At 40.8% G+C, this 21,312-nt stretch overlaps 1 protein-coding gene across 1 annotated transcript; it reads right to left on the bottom strand.

Moving 5' to 3' along the window:
- Positions 1-1,966: 1,966 nt before the first annotated feature.
- Positions 1,967-20,955, bottom strand: REEP5 (receptor accessory protein 5). The gene is made up of 5 exons (XM_039567203.1): positions 20,765-20,955; positions 20,565-20,658; positions 10,290-10,428; positions 6,018-6,186; positions 1,967-4,541 (listed from the first exon to the last, which is right to left on the bottom strand). The coding sequence occupies exons 1-5, from the start codon at positions 20,880-20,882 to the stop codon at positions 4,492-4,494; spliced, it is 570 nt and encodes a 189-aa protein (XP_039423137.1). The 5' UTR covers positions 20,883-20,955; the 3' UTR covers positions 1,967-4,491.
- Between the last annotated feature and the right edge of the window lie 357 nt (positions 20,956-21,312).

The following is a 21,312-nucleotide window of genomic DNA, read 5'->3' as shown; positions in this document are numbered from 1 at the left end:
AGTTGGAAGAGACCAAAAATGATCATCCAATCCAACTGCCTGACCACTTCAAGGCTTACCAACAGTTAAAGCACACTATTAAGGGTATTGTCCCAATGCCTCTTAACACTGACAGGCTTGGGGCATCAACCACTCTCTCTGGGAAGCCTGTTCCAGAATCTAACCACCCTCCTGGTAAAGAAATGCTTCCCAATGTCAAATCTGAACTTCCCCTGACACAGCTTCGAATGATGCCCACAGGTTCTGTCACTGGACACCAGTTATTTAACTTCTTCCTGTTACAGACTGGCCTTTGTGGGGTTATTTTCTCCCTTAGGATAAGGGATGCCCTTTTCAAATGGGTTCTTTTCCCCTAAATAAAAATATAATTAATTATAATTATTAAATAATTAGATGTTATTATAGAAAAATTAATAATAATGAATAATTAAGTACCCCTTGCCACAGTGGCTGTGTAAGGGAGATGGGAAGAAACAGACAAGTCTTTGGTAGTTTGGGACCTGGGAAAGAGCAGGGGATACTCCAGGTAGGAACTGAGTAGCCGTAGTGCTATCTCCTCTGAAACAGCACGTGTGCCTCTTTTCATCTGTCAGGCTTTGGGGGTTTTTTGGGGTGTAGTTTTTTGGGTTTTGTCTGCTTGCTTTTCAAGTATCAGAACTCAGACATGTCTAATTGAAGTCTTTAAGTATTCTTCTCCTGCAAAGATGCAGTAATACAAAATGAAAAGTTTTGTGGAATTCCGTAGCCTCAGCAAAGGTGTCAACTACATCACATTCCAAAGTCTGCTAAATTCAACGTTCATCTTCAATTGTATTTACATGATTAGTTCATGAGTTCATGTGGTCATCTGAAGATTGTTTTGCTCCAGAATCTCTTAATGGTTTATGTACTAGTAGGAAACATAATTTTCAAGAAGTTATGACAACGTAGTTGTACAACTGAGGACCTCCTTAGTAGCCCTGGGTTGTCATTCCTCAAGTACTGTTTCATTCCATCATGCTGGATATAGAAGTTCTCTAGAAGACAAGATTGATATTCATCATATTTGTCAGGTGCCCTTTACAGAAAACACTGAGAGTCTCTCATGACCTACAAGGATTTGTGGTTTTGTTTTTTAAAACTCCATTCTTCCTCCTTTGCATAAGGAAACTATTGTTTATGGAATTTGAAATGGGGGTGGAAGGTGACTAAGGAATTAGTCATAATTTTAGCTGATTCTCAGATTATGTAGAAAGAGTTGGCAATACTGAAGTACAAACTCAAGAAACTTTATTTGTCAAACTAAAAGTAGTGAGGGTTTGACCTAACAAATACTAGTTACACTTTTCACTACTTACAAGAACTTCTATGCTTTGTTAATTGTCTTACTCTGGTTTGAAGAGTTTTCATTATTTTAACTCTAGTGGTGATGTTATCATTGTGGGGGAGATTGTGTTTTCTTGAACTTATTTTCCTTTTTGCTGAGTTTGGAAAGGAGCCAGATAAAGCAGATGAAATGTCCTATAAACCGTGGCAACAGAAGTCTTAAGTAAGTGTAACACCACTGCCAATAACTATTCAGCATTATTTGTTGAGGTCATTTATGGAACACCAGGAAACCCATGGGAGAGGAAAAACTTCCAAACCCCTGCAGTTTTTCCCCTCAGTGCTTCTAGAGAACACTAAATCTTGATGATTCCTCAGGTAAGCCAGGCTATGAAGCCTAGAAAGATGCTCATGGTGCTCACTGTTGGGAAGAGATCTGCATTCCAAACTCTTCTCTAAGGGCCTGATGCTCTTCCTGGCTGCACCCTCAGATTGTCATGAAGCAGAGGCACTTCCTTTGGACTTTGAGAGGTTTCTACTGGTTCCACAGTAATGAAATCTGGGGGGGGGCAAAAAAAGTGAATACCCTGTAAAGAGCTTCCAAAAGTAGCCAAGTTTTCACTGTTGAGGTATAAGGTTCTTAAGAAACACTGAGGCATTATACCAGTCCCATAAGAATCTCTTTATTTGTGTCCATTTTTATTTAGCACATTACAGCTTCAGCAAAGACATGGAGCAGATGTGTGTACCAACATTTGCACATAAATGTTGTGAAGAAACAAAGAAAAGCACTGATCTGTGGGGCCAGCCCAGTGGAGTTACTTGCAGGAAAGGATAACTTGCTGCAGAAATTCAGTCATTTCTACTTGCAACAAGGTAAAAAACCAAGGCAAACTTCTGTTAACAACAGACTGTAGTTCTAATTCAAATAGAAATCTGACAAAAGAGCACTGATTGTATGTGCTGGCAATATCAAGTTGTAAAGACAAGAAGTTGATTTAAAGCCTTTCAAGTTTTGAGAGAGATGCAAGGGACTGTTTTAACACTTATCTAACATCTACCTAGAATGTTTTATCCCCATTAATAACAGTGGAAAAACTGTTGAGTAGCATAAGAAATGAAAAGTAAATCCTGTCTCTACTACAGACATCATTAGGCTCGTGAAGTCTAAAATTTACCATAAGCTTTTAGGTAAGTAAGTTATGTAGTACTTTGCACTGAAATCAAATAGTCTATTAAGAATCTTCATTTATTTTTATCTAATTACTTCTAATCTCAAGAAGTGAAACTAAATTACAGTGGCCACATGAGTGCTTTACATACAGCTGATAGAGTTTAAAACACAGGACTAAGATTTAGTAAGGCTTACAAAGAAATCCAGTGGGTTTACAACAGAAGTTAAGACAAGAAATTAAACCAATTAAATGGTGACTCACTTCAAACTTTTTACTTGCTTACAGTCCAGAACTTTGCTGTAAACTTTATCCTCTTCAACACATCCTCTCCTAACAAAAAGTTGTCATGGAATGAGTAGCTGTGAAATTTTGTATTTTTTCTTCAAATGACAAACTGCATGCTGTCCTACAGAACACGAGATACAGCAGGTCTCGTATTTCCCTATCCAAGTTGCCAGCCCTAAGGGCTATGTTTTCCAGCTTAAAGCTTGAAATGCTTTCTCTTAAGACACTTTTACATCCCCTCTTATAAAATGTATCTCTCCAGGTTAAAAGTAACCTGCTGAGTTGCACTGTGTGCTTCACTCTTTTGCAGTTCTTGCATCTGAAAATTTACAATGAATCTTTATACAACAATTTGTTGCAGAAACCCTGAAGTCCTCAAAACTTTATTTTAAGATTAAGTCTTTGGGATTCAAGATTGTGGGCTGGAAATAATTTTTTACCCAATCAAAAGCTTAAGCTTCCTTTCTGCACATTCTGTGAGCTCAGAACTGCCATACCATTACTCTAGGCTTAAAGAAATGTCAGCATGGAGACGAAAACAGGAAGATTTCAGTAATTCATGCTTAATTAATTCATGTAATTATTTTTGTTGAAAATACTGCAGTGTTAAAGAGTACAGATGCAAATCTAAAAAAAAAACCATATTCTTTTACATTGATTGTAAAAAATTCCTTTTTTCTCTTAGCAACTTTGGTTGCACTCTTACTGATTGGTCAGGAATATACCAAGTAACAACAAGAGCATCTCCACTCAGGAAGTTTAAGTGCTCACACAAAGTTGTTCTTAGTATAGTCAGAAGAGACTGCAGATTTTTATGAGCAGAAAAAACCTCATGAGAGCTGTAGTCTGTCCCCTTAATGATGTAGTTCTGAGGACTGACATCCAAGGCAGTTGATACTTTAAAAGGAATTCAGGAAGAAGTGCTTGTAATGGTACCACTCCTTAGCAAGAGGTGGCTTGTGCTTTTGAGTGTGATCTTGAAAAACACTCTATTAACAATTTTGGATAACACCTTGTTTTAGCAAGAATAGGGAAGAAGTTATACTTTAGTCAAGTTGTGTTAATCTTGTGTGATTTAATGCATCCATTTCTAGCAAATTACTTCAGGCCAATATAAGCTTGATTACTCCAAGGAAGTTATTCTTTCCTATATTTAGTATCTATCCATTTAAGAATACACACACTGAACCAAATACTGTGTTACAACAAAACATGCAACAGTGAATAATCTCTATATTCAGGTGCCTAGAACACGTAATTTCACAATTTACAGTTTTACTGGTGGGGAATATATCCATTATGCCATCTCTCACAATAATTCCCTGTATATTCAAAATCCATTTGGAATTTTCCCTATAAAATAGCTTTGTGCTACCATATGTACCACAATCAAAGTATTAAGAGTAATTTCATAGACAAAGAGACAACTAAAGTGCAGAGCCTGAGGGATATATACTTTTTATTTATGTTACTGCAGAAAGAGATTACTGAAAGACTTCTGCATGTAGATGAATAAAATATTTTCATTAAGCTTCAAATGCTGCCCACTGCATTGCTTTTAAATAAAAATGCATACTCTCTATCAGTCACAGCAAAGTAGTAAGTAAACTTACAGCACATTCCTTTAATATATCAAAATGTTTCCAAGGCAATATTATTGAACCTATACCACAGTCCCCAGTAACCTCACGCTGCACAAAGGAGGTGGTAGGGAAATTTATCCAGTTTAGGTGCTCTTCTTTTCTTCACCCAGCAAGTTCACTGTTGCTTTCTTGGCTGCAGGAAAATAAAATCAAGTTCAGTCATAGGCCAACAGTCAAAGGGTTATCTCTGTTCTTGGGAACAGAGGTTATCTCTGGGTTGTCCAGTGTTCTTGAGCAGCATACAAAAATTTTTCCTTTTACTCACAAGAGAAAGAACACAGAAGAAAATCATAGCTTTTGTATATACATAGACATAGATACATCAGTAAAATTGATCATGAAAAGATTTTAAAAAGCAAGCAAGAAACAGTACAATAAACATTAAAGACTGACATATATATAACTATGGTATTGTTAAAGCAGGGCTGCTCATAGTGTTAAGGACATTCAGGTTTGCAGCAAGAAATATACCATAATGATAAAACAGGCTTGTAGTAATGCTAATATTTGTGTACATGTATATGTGTGTGCATGGTTTCTTAAAAATAATGCCTGGGGTTTTTATTGTTGTTGTTTTTTTTTTTTTTGGGGGGGGGGGGGTGTTGTTTGTTTGTTTTGTTAGTTTTTTGGTTGTGGTTTTTTTTGGTAGAAATCTCTATATATATAAATATAGGAAAAAGAAAGAGTAAGTGATGAAATGAAGACAGAAAAATCCCATATGCAACATGGAAGGATATTAATTAAGATACATGCCTAACAATAAAGACTCAGGAAGAGTCTTGCAGCAAAATTTCCAAGAATAGTTGAGAAAAGCAGATCTTTTAAGCAGACAGGAGAACTGCTGAAGTTGGCAAGATGAAATGAGACTGCGTGCATTGTTTGGTGGAAAGAAGAATTAAGATGCTTTGAAATAGCATACCAATAAAATTCCTTTCAAACGAAACTTGAATAAACGTTTATTTTAGCTACTTAATACACTTCCTTCTCTTATTAATAAAGCCATCATCAGATATTTTAGAGTGCAAGGGTTCACTATAGAATGCAAGGAAATAAAAGAAAAACCTTAAGCAATCTACAGTCTGTGATAATGCACAAAAATAAAACATAAGTAGTTCCTTTAAGAGTGAGGAATCCTTTTACCTCCAGAGGAAGGAAAAGTACAAAAACATATAGATGGGAAAACTGTGCTTCCCATGTTGCTGTTTATTGCTGTTAATTGCTTTATTGCACAACTGGGAACCCCTCTACACTTGCAGGGAGTATTTGAGGGAATATTTTGGGAGATAGGAGGATGCACTGAAACAGTAACTGTATTTATGAAAGGAGTGTCTGGACCTGCCTCTAGAGAAAATGTTTTTAGTGGTGTTTATGGTGGGAAGACACACAAATGATACAATTTCTTCCACTCATTCTAGCCTAAGTGCAATTCTAGGAAGCACGACTCACTGCAATCCCCATTTCCCAAATTTAACTTCTCCATTATAATTCACATCGTCTTCTTACAATTTATTTTTGTTTCCTCCGAGTGGTGAATACGAAGTGCAATAATAAGAGCTCCCCAGTGAAATTCCCTCTACTTAATGTGACCAGTGACCAGCCTTTTGCTTACCCTCTTTAGTTATGGTGTCTGCAGTCTCTGCAGCCTTGTCTTTCAGGTCCTGCACAACGCTGTCCAGCTGGGCCTCGTGCTTCAGGAAGAAAGGACGTATAATCCGGTGGTAGAGAAACTCTGCCCCGTTGGAAGGGCTTGGAGCCATGCACCACAGCAGGAAGCCACACTGTGAGAACAAGAACATCAGCCTCAGTAGAAGGAATCCTGAGTAGGAGACAAGGTGCCTTTCCTAAGTGCCACAGAACTGAGCACATTAAGAACAGTGAGTCATCCCCTATGTGGTCAGGGCTCAATGAGAGCACACACCAGGACAGCTACACACAGTGAATATTTATACTGGAATAATTTCATGGATAGTATAAGGATAAAGGAGGAGGGCTGCAGCAGTAAATATAACCTGGTGTTGGGTGGATCAAGATTACATGTTGGTTTTTTTTCTCTTTAAGGTAGAACTATAAAACCTGGTTATGCAAACATCTGTCTCTCAATATTTCTAAAACATAGGGCACAGGCCTGACTAAAAGTCTAAGTCTCTATATGACTTCAATTCAGCCAAAACACATCCCTGTCCTCTCTGCCTCCCTGCTCTGAAACACAGTGGGGGAAAGAACAGGGTTGTGTGCACCCCAGAAGTAAAGTGACAAGGAGGAGAGACAAACCCAAGCTACGCACAGTGCACAAACAAGGGTAATGCTTCTGGATTACAGTTTAGGTATGGCTTTTAGAGCACCATCTGTTCTCTAGAAAAATCGAAGACCACAGTGTGGGGTCATGTTTCTGCATCGTACAAAAGGGGACTGGAAAGACAGTTATTACATGTACTACAAATCCCTGTCTTTACCACTGAAGGAAGCACTTTTATCTGGCTTCAGTTTCACTGCCATACAGCACACAGAGACAGCTATGCAGAACAAGATGAAACATTCAAGGGAGTGCCATAAATAAATCCACTTGAGCTATGAAAATATATATAAAATTATTTTACAGGAGAAAACTGCAACAAAATGAAGTACATTTTCTCAGCATTTGTACAGTTCTTTCTGTACACTATATTCCATGTCAAAAGCCTCTCCAGAAAATGAAGGCATAACAGCTTTTCTCAGACTACCCTTTCCTGAAACACAAAACAAAACCACCCCAGCCTCAGTCAAAACATGCTTTGTCTTCATGTTGGACAGTATTCCATGTTTGAGGATTTCCACACATTTCTGGGTAGAATGGGAACAAAACACACAGTCTTCTTCAAGCAAGCCTTCAAAATATTTTGGAATATGTCCCCTCTGTTCTTTCCAATAAGGTATACTGAGACTGGATGTTCTGCAGGTTCTGCTCTCCACATCTGTAAAATCTTGGCTTTGTCTTCTCTGCAGTGCAATTTACCATCCTTTTGGGTAAGCATTAAGCTTTCTTCTTTAAACTATTTGATCATGGTGTAAAAACAGAATGACTTAAAGGAGTGTTTGACCAGAAGACAAAGAAATGTTTTTTAAAGTAAAGAGTACACCATAGAGATTGGCCCACTAGGAACATTCCAATGAATTAAAACAAATAATTCAACAGGCAATACAATCTGGCACCAGTAAGTAGCAGCTAATGAATTATTAAGTACGGTCAGAGAAAATAAAGGCAAAAAGTGCCTTTATCAATATAAATATCAATTTTCAAAAGCTTCAATTATTTGGAACTTAATATAACAGAAAGAATACATGGTGCTATCTTATGTTGTTATCTTTCATTAAAAGCTGAAAAGTACACTGCCTATATTTCATGTTCAAGAATATCTCATCAGTTACTGAGAGTTATTCAACTTCTCCCAATACACAAAAAAGGTAGTTCTCCTTTGTTTTAGAAAATCCCTCAGATGTGACTCCAACTTCCTCTGAAACGAAAAGAAATTGAAATTTCCCTTTCCCTGCCTAAGAAAAAAATCAGTAATTTTGATTTGACAGCTTTGTCCCAGTCTAGTCAAGAAAAAGATAATTACAGATTTGTTCTCAAATACCTATTACTTTTGAATTGTACCGAAGCAGATGCTCATATGCATTTTCTATTGGACATGTACCAAAGCTGAGATTCTCATTCTTTTCAAAGCTTGAGAATGTTAGGCTGCTAACTTAGTTTATTTTCCCCTTGTCTCCCATGAAACTGAACCAGCATAGGCTATTGCAAATAAAGAGGGTTGTAAGAAGGACCAGCAAGCTCAGAGTGGTTAAATAGTTAACTGGAAAAAAAAAAAGCCCAAACCCAGAATATATTCTTTGCAACCCTCCAGACCAGAGGAGGGAGTGGAATTCATCTGAGCTCAGTGTGACTCGCTTGGACCTGCTCCTAGCAGCTGTTTTTGCCCTGGCAGCACCAATTTTGTTCAGAAATAGCATTATAGAATTCCAAGGCAGAGCCATTAGTGGAGTAAGGAGCCTCTCTCATTCCGACCACCAAAAATACTCATAGAATGATAAACTCTGCTACTTTCACTGGCTACTGTTCTCCAGTACCTGGATGACACTGAAGTTTTTAGATCTTGAACAGAAGTATTTAAAAACAAATCATATGCACATGAAATTATGAGTTGCATGCACATCCTGTGCTTCACAGATAAAAAAAACCCAAACAGATAAATAAGAAATGGGCATTACCAAAAAAAAAAAGGTCCACAAAATCCAAGAAATGCCATCTGGAGAACAGAAAGTATATACAAACATTTTAACATATTTAAAGGAGTTCTTCAACATGCCTTTCTCCCACCTGTAAAATCTTCCAGTCTGCTGAAAACTTTAATGTCACAGAGTCTAAACTCTGGACTTTGGGGACTCTGGGGGCAGCTGTGCCCAATGTCTCAGCCATGCAACCGAAGGTGTTTCAAAATACTGAGCATCTAAAACTCAGTCTGGAGTGGAAGCTACAAGCTGTATCGAACAGATGTGAATATGCGAATTTAGCACGTTTTGAAAATGAAAGCAAGCTCGAAATTTTCATGGATGATGTATCTGTGCTTCCACTTCCTAAAAGAGATATGGAGACATCATAACTACCCTACAAGAGGTTTTAGTTCATGGATGGAATGAAGTGTGGCAGCTGCCTAATTCCTCCTTCTCCCCCTATGGAATAACTTCCATCCATTCAGCAATGCTTTCTGATTCTCAGCCAACACCTGTCTGCCTTTGTACAAAAAAAGTAAACCTCTCCTACCAGCCACTACTGAGGGCAAACACTTAACTTCCGTGTGCCTTCTGCAGCCATTGTAGAAAGCTGTGTATTGACATAACTCCTTGTGTTTGCTTTTGCAGAACTGAGAAAAGTGCCTTTCCCTTGATTCCAACACCACGTGTAACTGTGGCACTCCTGATAACCAGAGTATCAGAGCCATTTGTGGTCTTTATTTGCAAAGTGAACCTGAATTTCAATCGTGTGCTCTTCAGAAGGATAGCTGTGGTGGCATGAAGAAACCATTGGCCACATCTTTTTCCACCAAGAATTTAGAAAAGAAGCTCTGAAAATACACTGTATGGGTTCAGAACTGTGAGTATATGCCACTGCAGATTATGGATAGAAGTCATAATTCTACTGAACTACAAGGTATCCAAACGATAGTCACAGTTGAAGCCTGTTAAAGACTGAAAAGGAAAAATGCAGAGGTGTAAACCAACTGTCACAGTCAATTTCTGCATATCAACCAAATCATTGCTGGTACTCAAATCACGCTAACAACTGCACATAAGCAACCATCTCCTCTGATACCCACCAACTCCTTTCAGGAAACTGAGCTTAATTAAATATTAAAGCTGTAGGACTCAAACTATTCTCGTGTTCCAATTTCCTTCTTTGCTCCAATAGCACAGATGTTATTACCTCCTTCAACAGCCTTTGTGATTTTACTCTCCACTTTTACTAATGCACTTTTTGCACTAAAGCAAAAATAGAGCCACTCTGTGGGGTTTACCATGTCTGTCATTTGTCCAAATTTACCTGAACACCAAGAGAAAGAACTCTTTGGGGTTTTTTTTATGGGACAGTTACACTGTCTTTTTTTTCCTAAAACACAGCAGACCTTTCCCTTCCACCTATCCCAACTTCCCCTCTTGCTTCACAAAACATCAGCTGTAAACAGATCACTTCCACAGTACTAAATTACACATAACCTGCATCTAAAAAACAGGTGTGACCCTGGAATGATTCCAGGGAATGCTGCCATCTACCCATTCTTGGAGACATTAGACCAGTTATATCAAAGGTCTCATTTTAGGAGAGGGGTCACATGAACTAACATACCTTTAACATGTAGTAGAAAGGGAACCAGGACAGAAAGATGTCAGAGAAGAATTCAGCTATGCTGAAAATGCCATACACAACCCAGTAAGTCAGCCACTGTGTGTCATCATCTTTGTTGGGACTTTCAATGGCCTTGATTCTGCAAGGAAAACAAATCAAGTGAGCAGAATAGCAGCATCAGTCTCATCTGTAATGATGAAGTTTTTATGACTCAGATTTGTTGTTATATGTGAATCTTCATAATTGATTTGCTCCACAAAAACTAATTAATATTTATCATACAGACAGTGTGTCAAGATCTTTGAACAGCAAAGTTTTTCCCTACATATCACACTTCAAATCTAAAAGATACTCAAGCTATTTCTAGCTCTGTGATTACAAGGAGGAAAAAAAAAACCAAACAAAACCAGTGAGCATTCTGACCTTGTTCACAAAACATTTTGAGGGACAAGAAAGGGAGGGGATAATCTTTGGCTATAGTTCCAGTTCTGGAGGCATTGTGGTAATCCTGACAAGAAGGCTACTGTACATCAGAGCATTACTGATCCTCAAAACAGATAATCTTAGTGAGCCCAGTCTTGTGAGACACAGGACACCAGTGATCACAGCACCTGCCCGGCCTTGCCTACAACCAACAGTGACCATCCTCCTCTGGCCATCAGAAAGGAATGATGAACAGAGTTGTTGTCTTGGATGAAAAATCCTACAATACCTTAAGTTATCAAAATGGGGTAACCTTGCCTCCAGACAAGGCCTGCACAGTGTGCTACGTGTGGATCAGAAATTCATTCAGCGCTGCACAGCTTGGGGTTCCTAGCACCACCAGGGGTAAAAGACTGACTGTACTATTCCCCAGGTTTTTTACATAGTTATGTCCTATAAATAGCATTTTAACTGTACTCATATATACATGCACTAGATTCCTCTTTGAAAAGGTAAATTTATCTATAAGATTTGCTCTAAGTCCTAAGAAGCCCTTGGTCTACATAAGCAGAGAGGATCCAGATCCATACGCTGAAGAACACATATCTGCATCACCCACTGTATTACTCTATAAATTAATTCCTACAGGACTTGCAAAGTCTAATGTAGACTAAACTATTAAGAACAAGGTGAAACAACCTCTGCTAAAGTACTGGGCTTTCTGCATAATGATTAATGGGCTTTTAATGGGCTTTTGTTCTCCATCTGCTGTGCGAATGCAGTTCAGGTTTACACAGTTCTAAAAATCAGAAATTAAAAGATGCTCCATGCGGTCTTTCAGTAAAAGTAGTGGAGTGGAGTTTCTGGAGCCATAAAATTCCAGTTTAACACTGTAAGAAGTTTAAAAAGAAAATGCTAGCAAATCTAAGCCTGATAATTTCCAGCTTAAGAGTGTTAGAAAGCATTTGTCCACTCACGCTGCAAGATCAAAATCTGTAAGACTCAGTTTAATGAATTTAGTTTAAATTCTTCTACCACTTACTCCTTTAATATCAGCTATATTGTTTCTGAAGCAGCATGTGTGAGATGTACTAGAGGTGCCACGTTTTCTGTTAGTTCCACAGAAAAGGCAGAGTTAGGGAGGTTTACAATACAGAAACCAGAGAGTCGGCTGCAAGTCCATTTCCTGGACTGTGGATTGAGAAATGCTGTGGATTCCGTCACTTCCTAGTTCTGTAAGTCACAGGGGAGCAGGGGGAGTTGGGGGAAATAATTCCTGTGACATGCCATATGTTTTAGCAAAAGCATTGGCAAACCCACCACGTGCAGAGGGAGCTGGCACAGCTGCTGGATTGAATTACTTTGATATGCAATACAAGGATCTGATACTTAATTCATGCATTATTTCTACTGGAGTTTGAGGCGGGCCAGCAATGTCCTGCAGTGGGAAAACCAGCAGCCCTTGCCATACCCCATCAATAGGGGGATCTTACCAAGGCACATGCACCAGCACAACTGGAAGAACAGGTTTTCCACAGGCTGGCAACAGCAGGTCTAATTCTTGCTGCTCCTAACAACACAGGCAGCCCTAGTCCAAGCAGTCTGTTCAAAGGCAGTGACAACTCCAGCTGCTCCTGCTCCCACTGTAAACCACATCCTTCCTATGCCCACACCTCTGAAGAATTCTAGTGAGAACAGGTGAGGGGGCTGTACAAAAACAGCCCCTGAACACCACAGGAGTTAAGGAAGAAGGCTATAGAGTTATTTTCAATGTGTGAAACTGCACTCCTGGAGGGAAAGAAAAAAGTACACCTTACTAGCAGGGATGTTAGAGTGGTGGATAAATGGAGCAGAGAAAGGAACCAATTGCAAAGGTTCTCACTGTTAAGGAAAACTTGCTGTAGAGGCTCACCATGTGAATTTCTTTAGTTCTGCTGACAATTTCTCAATTAGAGGCATAGAGGGGAAGGCTTATTTTACTGCAATAAGCATCCTAGCTTGGTATTTGTGAGAAAACTTTGCAGTGAAACTGCCAGCAGTCTTGCTGTTTTCCAGTCACCAATCTGAAGTCATACATGTATTTAAGGGATCATTGCTTCATTTTTTATAAACATTATAAAGTCATCTCGGCAATTACAAAAATCAACTTTCATTAAGAAAAAAAAGCTTAGAATCTCCAATGTTGTGGCAAAGGGCAGATGGCATATCACTGTGTTAATGGGCCACGCTCTATTATCTTCTCTCCTCTAGAAACAAATGGCCTTTGAGAGCTCCTAAATACAGTGCCATGGGTGTGCTCCCTTTGAACGTTCACCATCTGCTGCTCTAGTTCCTTGGGGGATACATGAACAACACACTTTTATTGTCAGACAGTCACAAGCAGCAGCACTACAAGTAGTCAAAGCCCTGTCTGATTTAGCTAGCTGATGTACGCAGCATTAAATCCACACGTGGTTGCTCTCTTACACACTGTAGGGAACAGCACATCTCCCCTCCTTCTGCAGTGGTCTGATCTAAGTGGGCAAGTTCAGGGGCAGCCCCCTACCACACCCAGCAGGCAACAGCCATGTCAGCTCAAACTGCTCCTGCTGGCCCTAACTCCAGTCCCAGCTGGGGAGAGAGGGAGGGGGAAAAGCAGGATACAGCAGGGCCATCAGTGAATGAAAGCTTTAACTGAAGTCAAGGGAAGGCAAGTGTTTTATAAATATTCTGCTTTGGAATGGGGAGTACGTCCCTTGGATGAGACAGGGAAATCCAGTATAAAATGTCCCTGTTAAATAAAAGGGTGGAAGCTGCCTCCATCCCTTGCTACTCACACGCTATTTCAATAGCAAGTCACAGAAAATAGTACTTGTCGAAGAACAAGCACAGTAAGTTATATAGAATACCTGAACACAGAGGGTTTTTTTATCCATTTTTAACTACACTCTTTTCAACATGAGAATCACACTCTAATTAAACTTAAGTCTTCCAAGTTATTCTACAGGTATTATCCTGGTGTAATGCCCTGTACAATTAAACTTAGGAGAGACATCGAAGCTGCTTCAAGCCAAGAACACCTCGTTCTTCTCCACGTTAAGTCACCAATCAAGCAGGCTGAAATTCAAAACGCAATCTCCATCAGTACGTGAAAAGTTGCAGACCAAGAGACACTGACACTACGTCCTACTTCAGGATTGCCTTCTTATAACTTATTTCTGTGTTGCAAGAGCAAATAAGTCAGTCTCATTAACACATAATATTAAGATTTTCTAACACATGAAGGACCATCCAAAGACTATAGCTTCAGATTTTAAAAAATGATACTGTTTTGTCTGATTTGACAAAATTCCATGATTTGACTAAATTCCATGTTAGTTAAGTGTAGTAATTACATATCCCAAAGGATTTTTTATACTGCTTAAACACTAACTGTAGAGGACTTCAAAGAGAGCCTCAAACAACCACTTACAGTAGTTCTGCACCTTGAAGGTAAAAGCAGTCACTAGGAGCAGCTACAGTAGTCTGGATAGTAAATATCACAGCTCAGTTATTTCAGAAACAGCTGCCTGTCCAAGAGTGAAAATGACCCACTGTGGGCCAGCACTGTGATGGATGGGGAGCCAAGAAAAACTTCGTTTTCAGCCAGATCTGTTCCCCAGTAGCCCTGCTAGCTGGTTGTGCCAAGGGGGAAGAGTGGAGGCTGTCACATTCTGTAGCAGCCCAGGGCTCCCATCTGCTGTGTAGCTACAGTATCAGAGCACTGGCTCAGCTTTGACCCTGTTCATCCTAAAATCAAACTGAACCCTAGATCAAGTGTGGTTACTTATCCTGTTACTGATAGTAACAGATACTGGTCTAATTTTAGTAAGTTGCCAAGTGGAGTTCTTCACGTAGAGCTTCTGACTCATTTAAAAAAAAAAAAAGATCATCTCTTTTCCAAGAAGAGACTGTTGCTTCTCAATTAGCTCTGGCATAACAAATCATTTGTTACAGTAAATTCACACATATAGTACTCACTAGCTAAGTTACAAGCTTGGGGTGGGGGTTTTTTTGAGCTGAGTCCAGATGTGGGAACCAAAAATAAGGAAATGCCAAATTTTATTACTGTGGTCTCATGTGAAGTGATCACCCTTATCCCTGCAATCCCTCAGGTGTACCTGAGGATTCTTGTATAAATAAAGTTACAAGTTTAAGGCAGAAGATGAACCCTTAAACCCAGTGATCCTGTTGTAGCTGGGAAGGACTGGACCATTTCATGCATCCTTCCTTCAGTTTTCTGGTCAGTGCTACACAAAGTGAGTAGGCAGGTATATTTGTCACACCCTAATCCAAATGTAAATTTGGGGTTTTTTTTGTCATTTAACTTAAAAACCCATGAAGTTACCTATACTTCTATAGAGCTTATGCCTACTGGTCTGTCCCTACTATTTACTTTACAGTAAAATAACTTACTTCTAGCTATGTATCCAGATATCCACATAGAATCAACACTCCACTGCACCAGAGACTTCTTTAGCTTGGTGCCTCCCTGTCACCCTCATGTCACACTCACCCTGGCAGGCTGCCTCCCTGACATCTCACGTCATTTCAGTGAAACAAGTACCTGTGCACTTGGATTTGCTTTATCATTTTGGCTTCTACATTTCCATCCATCAGCTAAAAGCCTTCTGCTTTCCATCTTTCTTCCTCCTCACTGACTGCAACAGCAGAATCATGCATTTGCAGGTATAGAAAAGATTTTCCTGCCAACTGCACTTACACAACTGCTATGATTTAAGTCTAACCAGTACCCTTCTCTCAAAATTTTGTGTATCTAGCAGAAAAACTCATGAAGGATAGCAAGGGAGGGTTTCACTGTCATCTGTCCATGCATAGACAGATATTATTAGAACACACCAAAAAGCTACATGGCAGTAATACAAAGGGTTCTAAGAGTGTTTTTTAAAAGGAAGTGGAGCAAAATGGCAGCAAAAGGAGCACATGCCATTTTGCCCACCCATGGAGTCTTACAGCCTACATGTTAACTCACCACAAAGCTGAAATCCTGAAACAAAATGGAAAAAAAAGCAGGAATCCTCTCATTTCACTGCTCTCTGCTCATTCTTGGCCCCTTCTCTCCTGGAACAAGTATTTGTAAGGCTAACCAATAAGTCAGTTCCCCAGTTCTGACTCAGGTCAAAACCAGCTTCCCCAAAACACAGTCCCACACATATGTTGGCGTTTCTGCTGAGATTAAGATGCCTTAGTGCCTCACTTCAGACTAGACCCATTTGTATAACAAACACCTTTATATTTTTAACCTAAATGTAAAATGCAGAAGTAAAATTAGAAGTTTCTTACTGCTATCATAGTATTAGACTCCCTGCACCCAAACACTTGCTTTCTTTAGAAAGAAAAGCACATAATTTATCCAAGCAACTGCTAAGATGGCTTTTAAACATGGCACACTAAAACCTAGAAACCAAAACGTTAGTATGCTTGGAGGAACTAATTTGGCAGGACATATTAAAAAAAACAAACAACAAAATACCCTTTTTAGTGTCTGAATCCCCATGAAAAGATTATCAGGAATGAGAGAAAACAGCACACATGCAGACAGATTTGAACATTTTCTACTTATGTTTATACTGGGCATTGTGAATCTGGTTAGATACATCAGCTCTCTCAAATCGTATTCATAAAACAGCAGCAGAGCATTACTTCTGAACCTTAGCACATCATGCATCATCTTTCATGAAGGAAAAAAGTAAGCATTTGCCTTAAAACGTTTTAGGAGAAAGGAAATTTGCTGCCCTAGTTCTCAAGAAATACAGGAACAATTTTACCTTTTCTAAATAACTGTGAGCAAAGAAAAGCAGTGTTCCTGTTTTAAAGGTACACTGAAAGAGGAAAAGGAAATACGAGACAGATTCGAGACACCGTGACAATATTCAAATTAGAACTTGAATTGAGTGTTTATACTTCTCTACAATCAATCCAGATTGTTTCCTGCTAGTAAAGTGTCACAAGCAACCTTTACATAGCAAAAACAGCTGAACTGAAGCAACAGCATAAAATTAGCCAAAGTAGAGAGAGGCATTATTGTACTATATTGCTTTTCCTCCTTGAAGACACTAGTAACAAGTTCAGACATTTTACTGCCGAAAGCCATTTTCATCTTTGCAATTTTTAAACCAAGCATGACAGCACTTAAGAAATTTCCAATCATTTGCACGCATTTCTTAGTCATCAAAGGCTCCCTTCCTGCTCGCACTCTAATTTTTTTGAGGCAGTTAACCACCACTAACTATGGGTGGAGCTACATTTGAACACTCTAGCTCTGGAAAGTTTAGAGAAGCAGTGAAAATGCTGGCAATGGTATTAACATACTTGCCAACACTCACTTTTTCCATCTCTAGCCTGATTACTGCCTTGTGCAGTTAAAGCTCGCTAGAAGTTTAAAAAGTTGTTTCTGTCATCTGTGGCAAACTTTTCAGTGCTGGTCTACTGCAACCACAAAAGCCTGTAAATCAAGCATTACATTTCAACTTAAAATTATTTACTCTTTTTCATCACATAGCACTTTACAGAATTCTAGGGAATAAGACTAGAGATTGTCCAACTTACTGGGAAACAGCCAGAAAACTACTGCTTCATTTTGCCTATGTTAAGAGACTCAGGTGGGTCCTTGCTGTGACATGTCACAGACTTGGATTTATGGGAAGATTCTGTATTGCCAAAGAAGAAACTCCTCCATGTATAAAACCACTAAAGATTTCCCCAAGGCAAAGCTGAAGGTGAACAAGGGAGAATGAGAAGGGAAACAGCTGTGCCTGCCTGAAGCTGTATCAGGCATTAACCAGGGAGGTGCCCCCTCCCCTGGCACTGGTTTGCACCACAGTGATGAGAAAGTAGGCAGCAGTGCAGCTGCACCACTTCACACCACCTGCTTGGTCTAGCAGCTACAGCCTGCAGCATTTCTCCACTGAAATCACACCTGCTGCACTGCACACACTGACAGTGAATACAGGGAATGACAGAGACCAAAGAAAACAAACTGCAGAATTATACAAGGCCTGACAGGCAGATATCTGCACAGAACTGTCCTGGTTTCATGCGTGAACAGATTTAAATCTGAGCTGAGGGTCTCTGGGTTTGCTGTGACTCCAATATATTTTCTTTAGGAAACATAGAGATGAACAGTAATTAACATGATTGAAGTAACCCAGAACTGAAATCCCACTAAAACAGATTTGGAACATGCCTGAGGGTCACACATGAGGCAGCCTCTTTGCCGTTTTAGACAACTGTAAGGACAGGAGTTGATGTCCCTTGCAGAGCACAGACATCTGTCCCACTCCTTCACCCCTCTGAGTGCCTTTTCTGCTGACAAGGAGCCTGACCCACTACTTTGTCCCCTGCCACAGCAGAGTGGCTGCAACTACATGACCTTCAAGGTTCCTTTCAACCCAAACCACTGCTTGTTTTTCACTTAAGTAATTCAGTTACCGACAATGGAGAAATGATACACTGACCTACTTTACAAAAGAAGAAAGTAAGTTAACTGAGGAAAAGTAATCTGCTTTTTCTCTTTCAGTACCTTTCTGAGACATTTCAGGCTTGGGTCCATTGTTGAAACACCTGTGTAAACATCAAACTAACACCCTGCACAATACATTCCATTTACAGCTCCTGACCTCTTCCAGAAGCCACAGCTTTTAGAGCAAAAGGCATTTGAGGGTGTGTGCAGCTGATGAAAACAGCTGAAAACTGTTTTCTGTTCAATGCTAGGAAGCAAATTCACTACTGTCAGTTCATACAGCAAGCTCTTCATCTGCCTTTCCAAGGGGGACAGACCAAATAGCAGAAAGGAATAAACAAACCACTCTGGCTAGTGTTCTTTATGCTTTGGGTCTCTATGCTTTATAAGTGTGGGGGATGGTACTCAGCACCCTGACTACAGTACATGATCCAGAGCAGCAAAAACAAAAGCAGGCAGAGCAAAATGTGGAAAAACTCTACATACCAGATCTGGACTTGGGAGGGGATCGAGCCCACCTGTGCTGTCAGCAGGCTGTCACTGAAAGACACTGGCATGCAGCACACCGCACGCGTTTTAAATTAGATTTTCACCTAAGATTATACTTTTCTACTATAAATGTCATCCAGCATTAAAAAGGCAGCTAAAGGAAAAGCATTACCTGATCGTGAACTGGAAGAAAAACAGAACCGGCATTGTGCATATTGCTCAGCATGCTTTCTTGTTTAAGTAAAACTTGTAGGCACGGACAATGCTCCCATTATTTAAAAAAAAAAAAAAGTAAAAAACCTGAAACACACCACAGTACTAACATCTGGGAGGTAACTTTTCATATTAAGACACATTTAAAACCCCATTTTGACATGAAAAAGGGTAGACACTCTACCAAAAGATTTTTTAAAAAATCCAGATTTGAAAGAAAAAAATTAGTAATGAAACCTTATTATTCATATTTGATTTGCTACTGCCTTACTACTGCAGTTCTAAGAGTTTGTATTATCAATTTATTCACCATCATTGCATAATGGAAGGTTTAAAATATAATCCCAAACCAGTTTAAAAACAAATTTAAAAATTTAAACAGGATTGTAGAAAGTAATTACATTACTTTAAAAGTGACCGAAGTCAGACACAAAATATTACATACACATAATTCCTACACAACCATTTCAATGTTTTAAAGGTTTGTTGGATGATATTTCCCTTTTCAGATTTTAATGAAAGAATACTTTTAAGCTAAGCTTTTCACTAAAGATTATCATTTAGGAAACAAAACCTAAGCTTCTTCAGAGGTCCTGTTTTATAATCTCTGAAATTAGCAAACACCAGGAACAGCATTTAGAAAAAATGCTGCTTGGTCTTAAGCATCATAACCATAGGATGTTTCAAGAGTCTAAAACTGAGTCAATCTCTCACATCTCTGAAAAAAAAAAAAAAGGACCGACTTTGTATTGCCCAGGAGCCAATTACAGAGAACATTTTTTTTTAAGCTTCTGACTGTATTTAAATAGAGTTATATAAAAGGCAAGCACTGTGTTTCAACAATATAGCAGTCCTGTTGGGAAGGACTTCCATTTTATGAATGTATTAGGTTACACAGAAGCTTTTATTTAGTATGTTTCTGCAGTCTTTTGGAACATACTCGACTGTGGTCCTGCCTAACAGGAAAGGCATTTTGGTCTAAAGGCACATGAAACGTTAACAGTTGCTCTGTTTTTAAGAATATCTAAGGAGACCTTCCTTTGAAAAAGGAAGTATTTAAAAGTCTTTCACACTCGGGAGGAGTTACGGTGTTTTCCTTTCCTCCCCTCATCAGCGAGGCGGGTTTGGAGTAAACAGCACTCCTTAATGCACCTCTGCCTCCAGCCCGTTACAGTACCCAGTACTCTGTATCAGGCACACGCTGACGATGCACCAGCACCTTCCTGCCCCCCCCTCAAGGCATCAGCGCGAGCTTTAACAAACACCCCCAAAGCAGCGATCCTCCCTCCCGTTACCAGCAGCCAGTAAGATCCAGCTTCCCGCTGGAGATGACAAAGCTGGAACCCAAACCCAAAGCATAACCCGCTACAGGAACCGGCTATCAAGTGTGGTAACCACCCAGCGTCTCCCATCTGTAACTCCTGACGTAGCACTCGCCAGATGGGAGAAGCCTCGTTCTTCACTTGGCACCTGGCACCTGTACCTGCTAAAGGAAAGGGGTGCGCGGCAAAAACAACGCTTGGGAGCACGGTCCCGGAATGCCACCCCTGACAGGCTCGGCACCGGCGCAAGAAATATGATTTTGCAACAACGTCGGCGAGTGGCACCCGGAACCATCGATGGAGAGGAGCAAGAGGCGCGACACTCACGAGACGTAGGCGGGGTAGGCGAAGCCGATGATGTTGCAGAGCAAGGACGCGCCGTATCCCACCACCAGGTACACGGCCACGACCCCGAGGATGCCTGAGGAGAGAGGAGAGAGCCGTCAGCGCCCGAGAGAGCGGGACGAGGAGGCGCGGGCAGGGCGCGGCCCCCGGGGGGAGCCGGCGCAGCGGCAGCCGGGGCTCACCAGCGGCGATGTAGGTGCGGCTGACGCCGGTCTTGCTCTCGATCCGCTCGAGCACGGCGGTCATGCAGTTCTTCTCGTGTAGGAAGCGGTCGAACCGCTGTCGCATCGCCGCGGTCATGGTGCCGGTGCCGCTCGCTCCGCGCCGCGCCGCAACCCCGCGCTCCCCGCGGCCGAGCGCAGGCGCCGCCCCGGCCCCCAGCGCCCGTCCCCGTGGCGCCGCGCCCGGGGGCGGTGGCGAGCGGCGGGGAACCATCTTCCGCCGGCTGCGGGCCCGCTCCGAGCCCGCCCCTGCGCGAAATGGAGGTCTGGGGGCGCGCCCCGCCGGCGCAGACCCGGTCCCCGGTGGTTTTGGTGGGCTCCGGGCACAGGGCTGGGTGCGGCACCGGGCGCGGTGCGCGCAGCCGATGTCCCCCCGCGGCCTCCCGCTCTCCGTGCCCCGCCGGCAGGGACAGATTTTTAATCTTAGGCGGGGAGCTAGGGACATAGATCCCTGCAAGGATGGTGCGCCTTGTTCAGGTAATCAAATAGCGAGTCCCCTGTGTCAAAGA

This window comes from Corvus cornix, chromosome Z (assembly GCF_000738735.6).
Source record: "Corvus cornix cornix isolate S_Up_H32 chromosome Z, ASM73873v5, whole genome shotgun sequence".
Taxonomy (NCBI): Eukaryota; Metazoa; Chordata; class Aves; order Passeriformes; family Corvidae; genus Corvus; species Corvus cornix.
The sequence above is the reverse complement of the archived record's forward strand: the minus strand, read 5'-3'. Positions and strand labels throughout refer to the sequence as shown.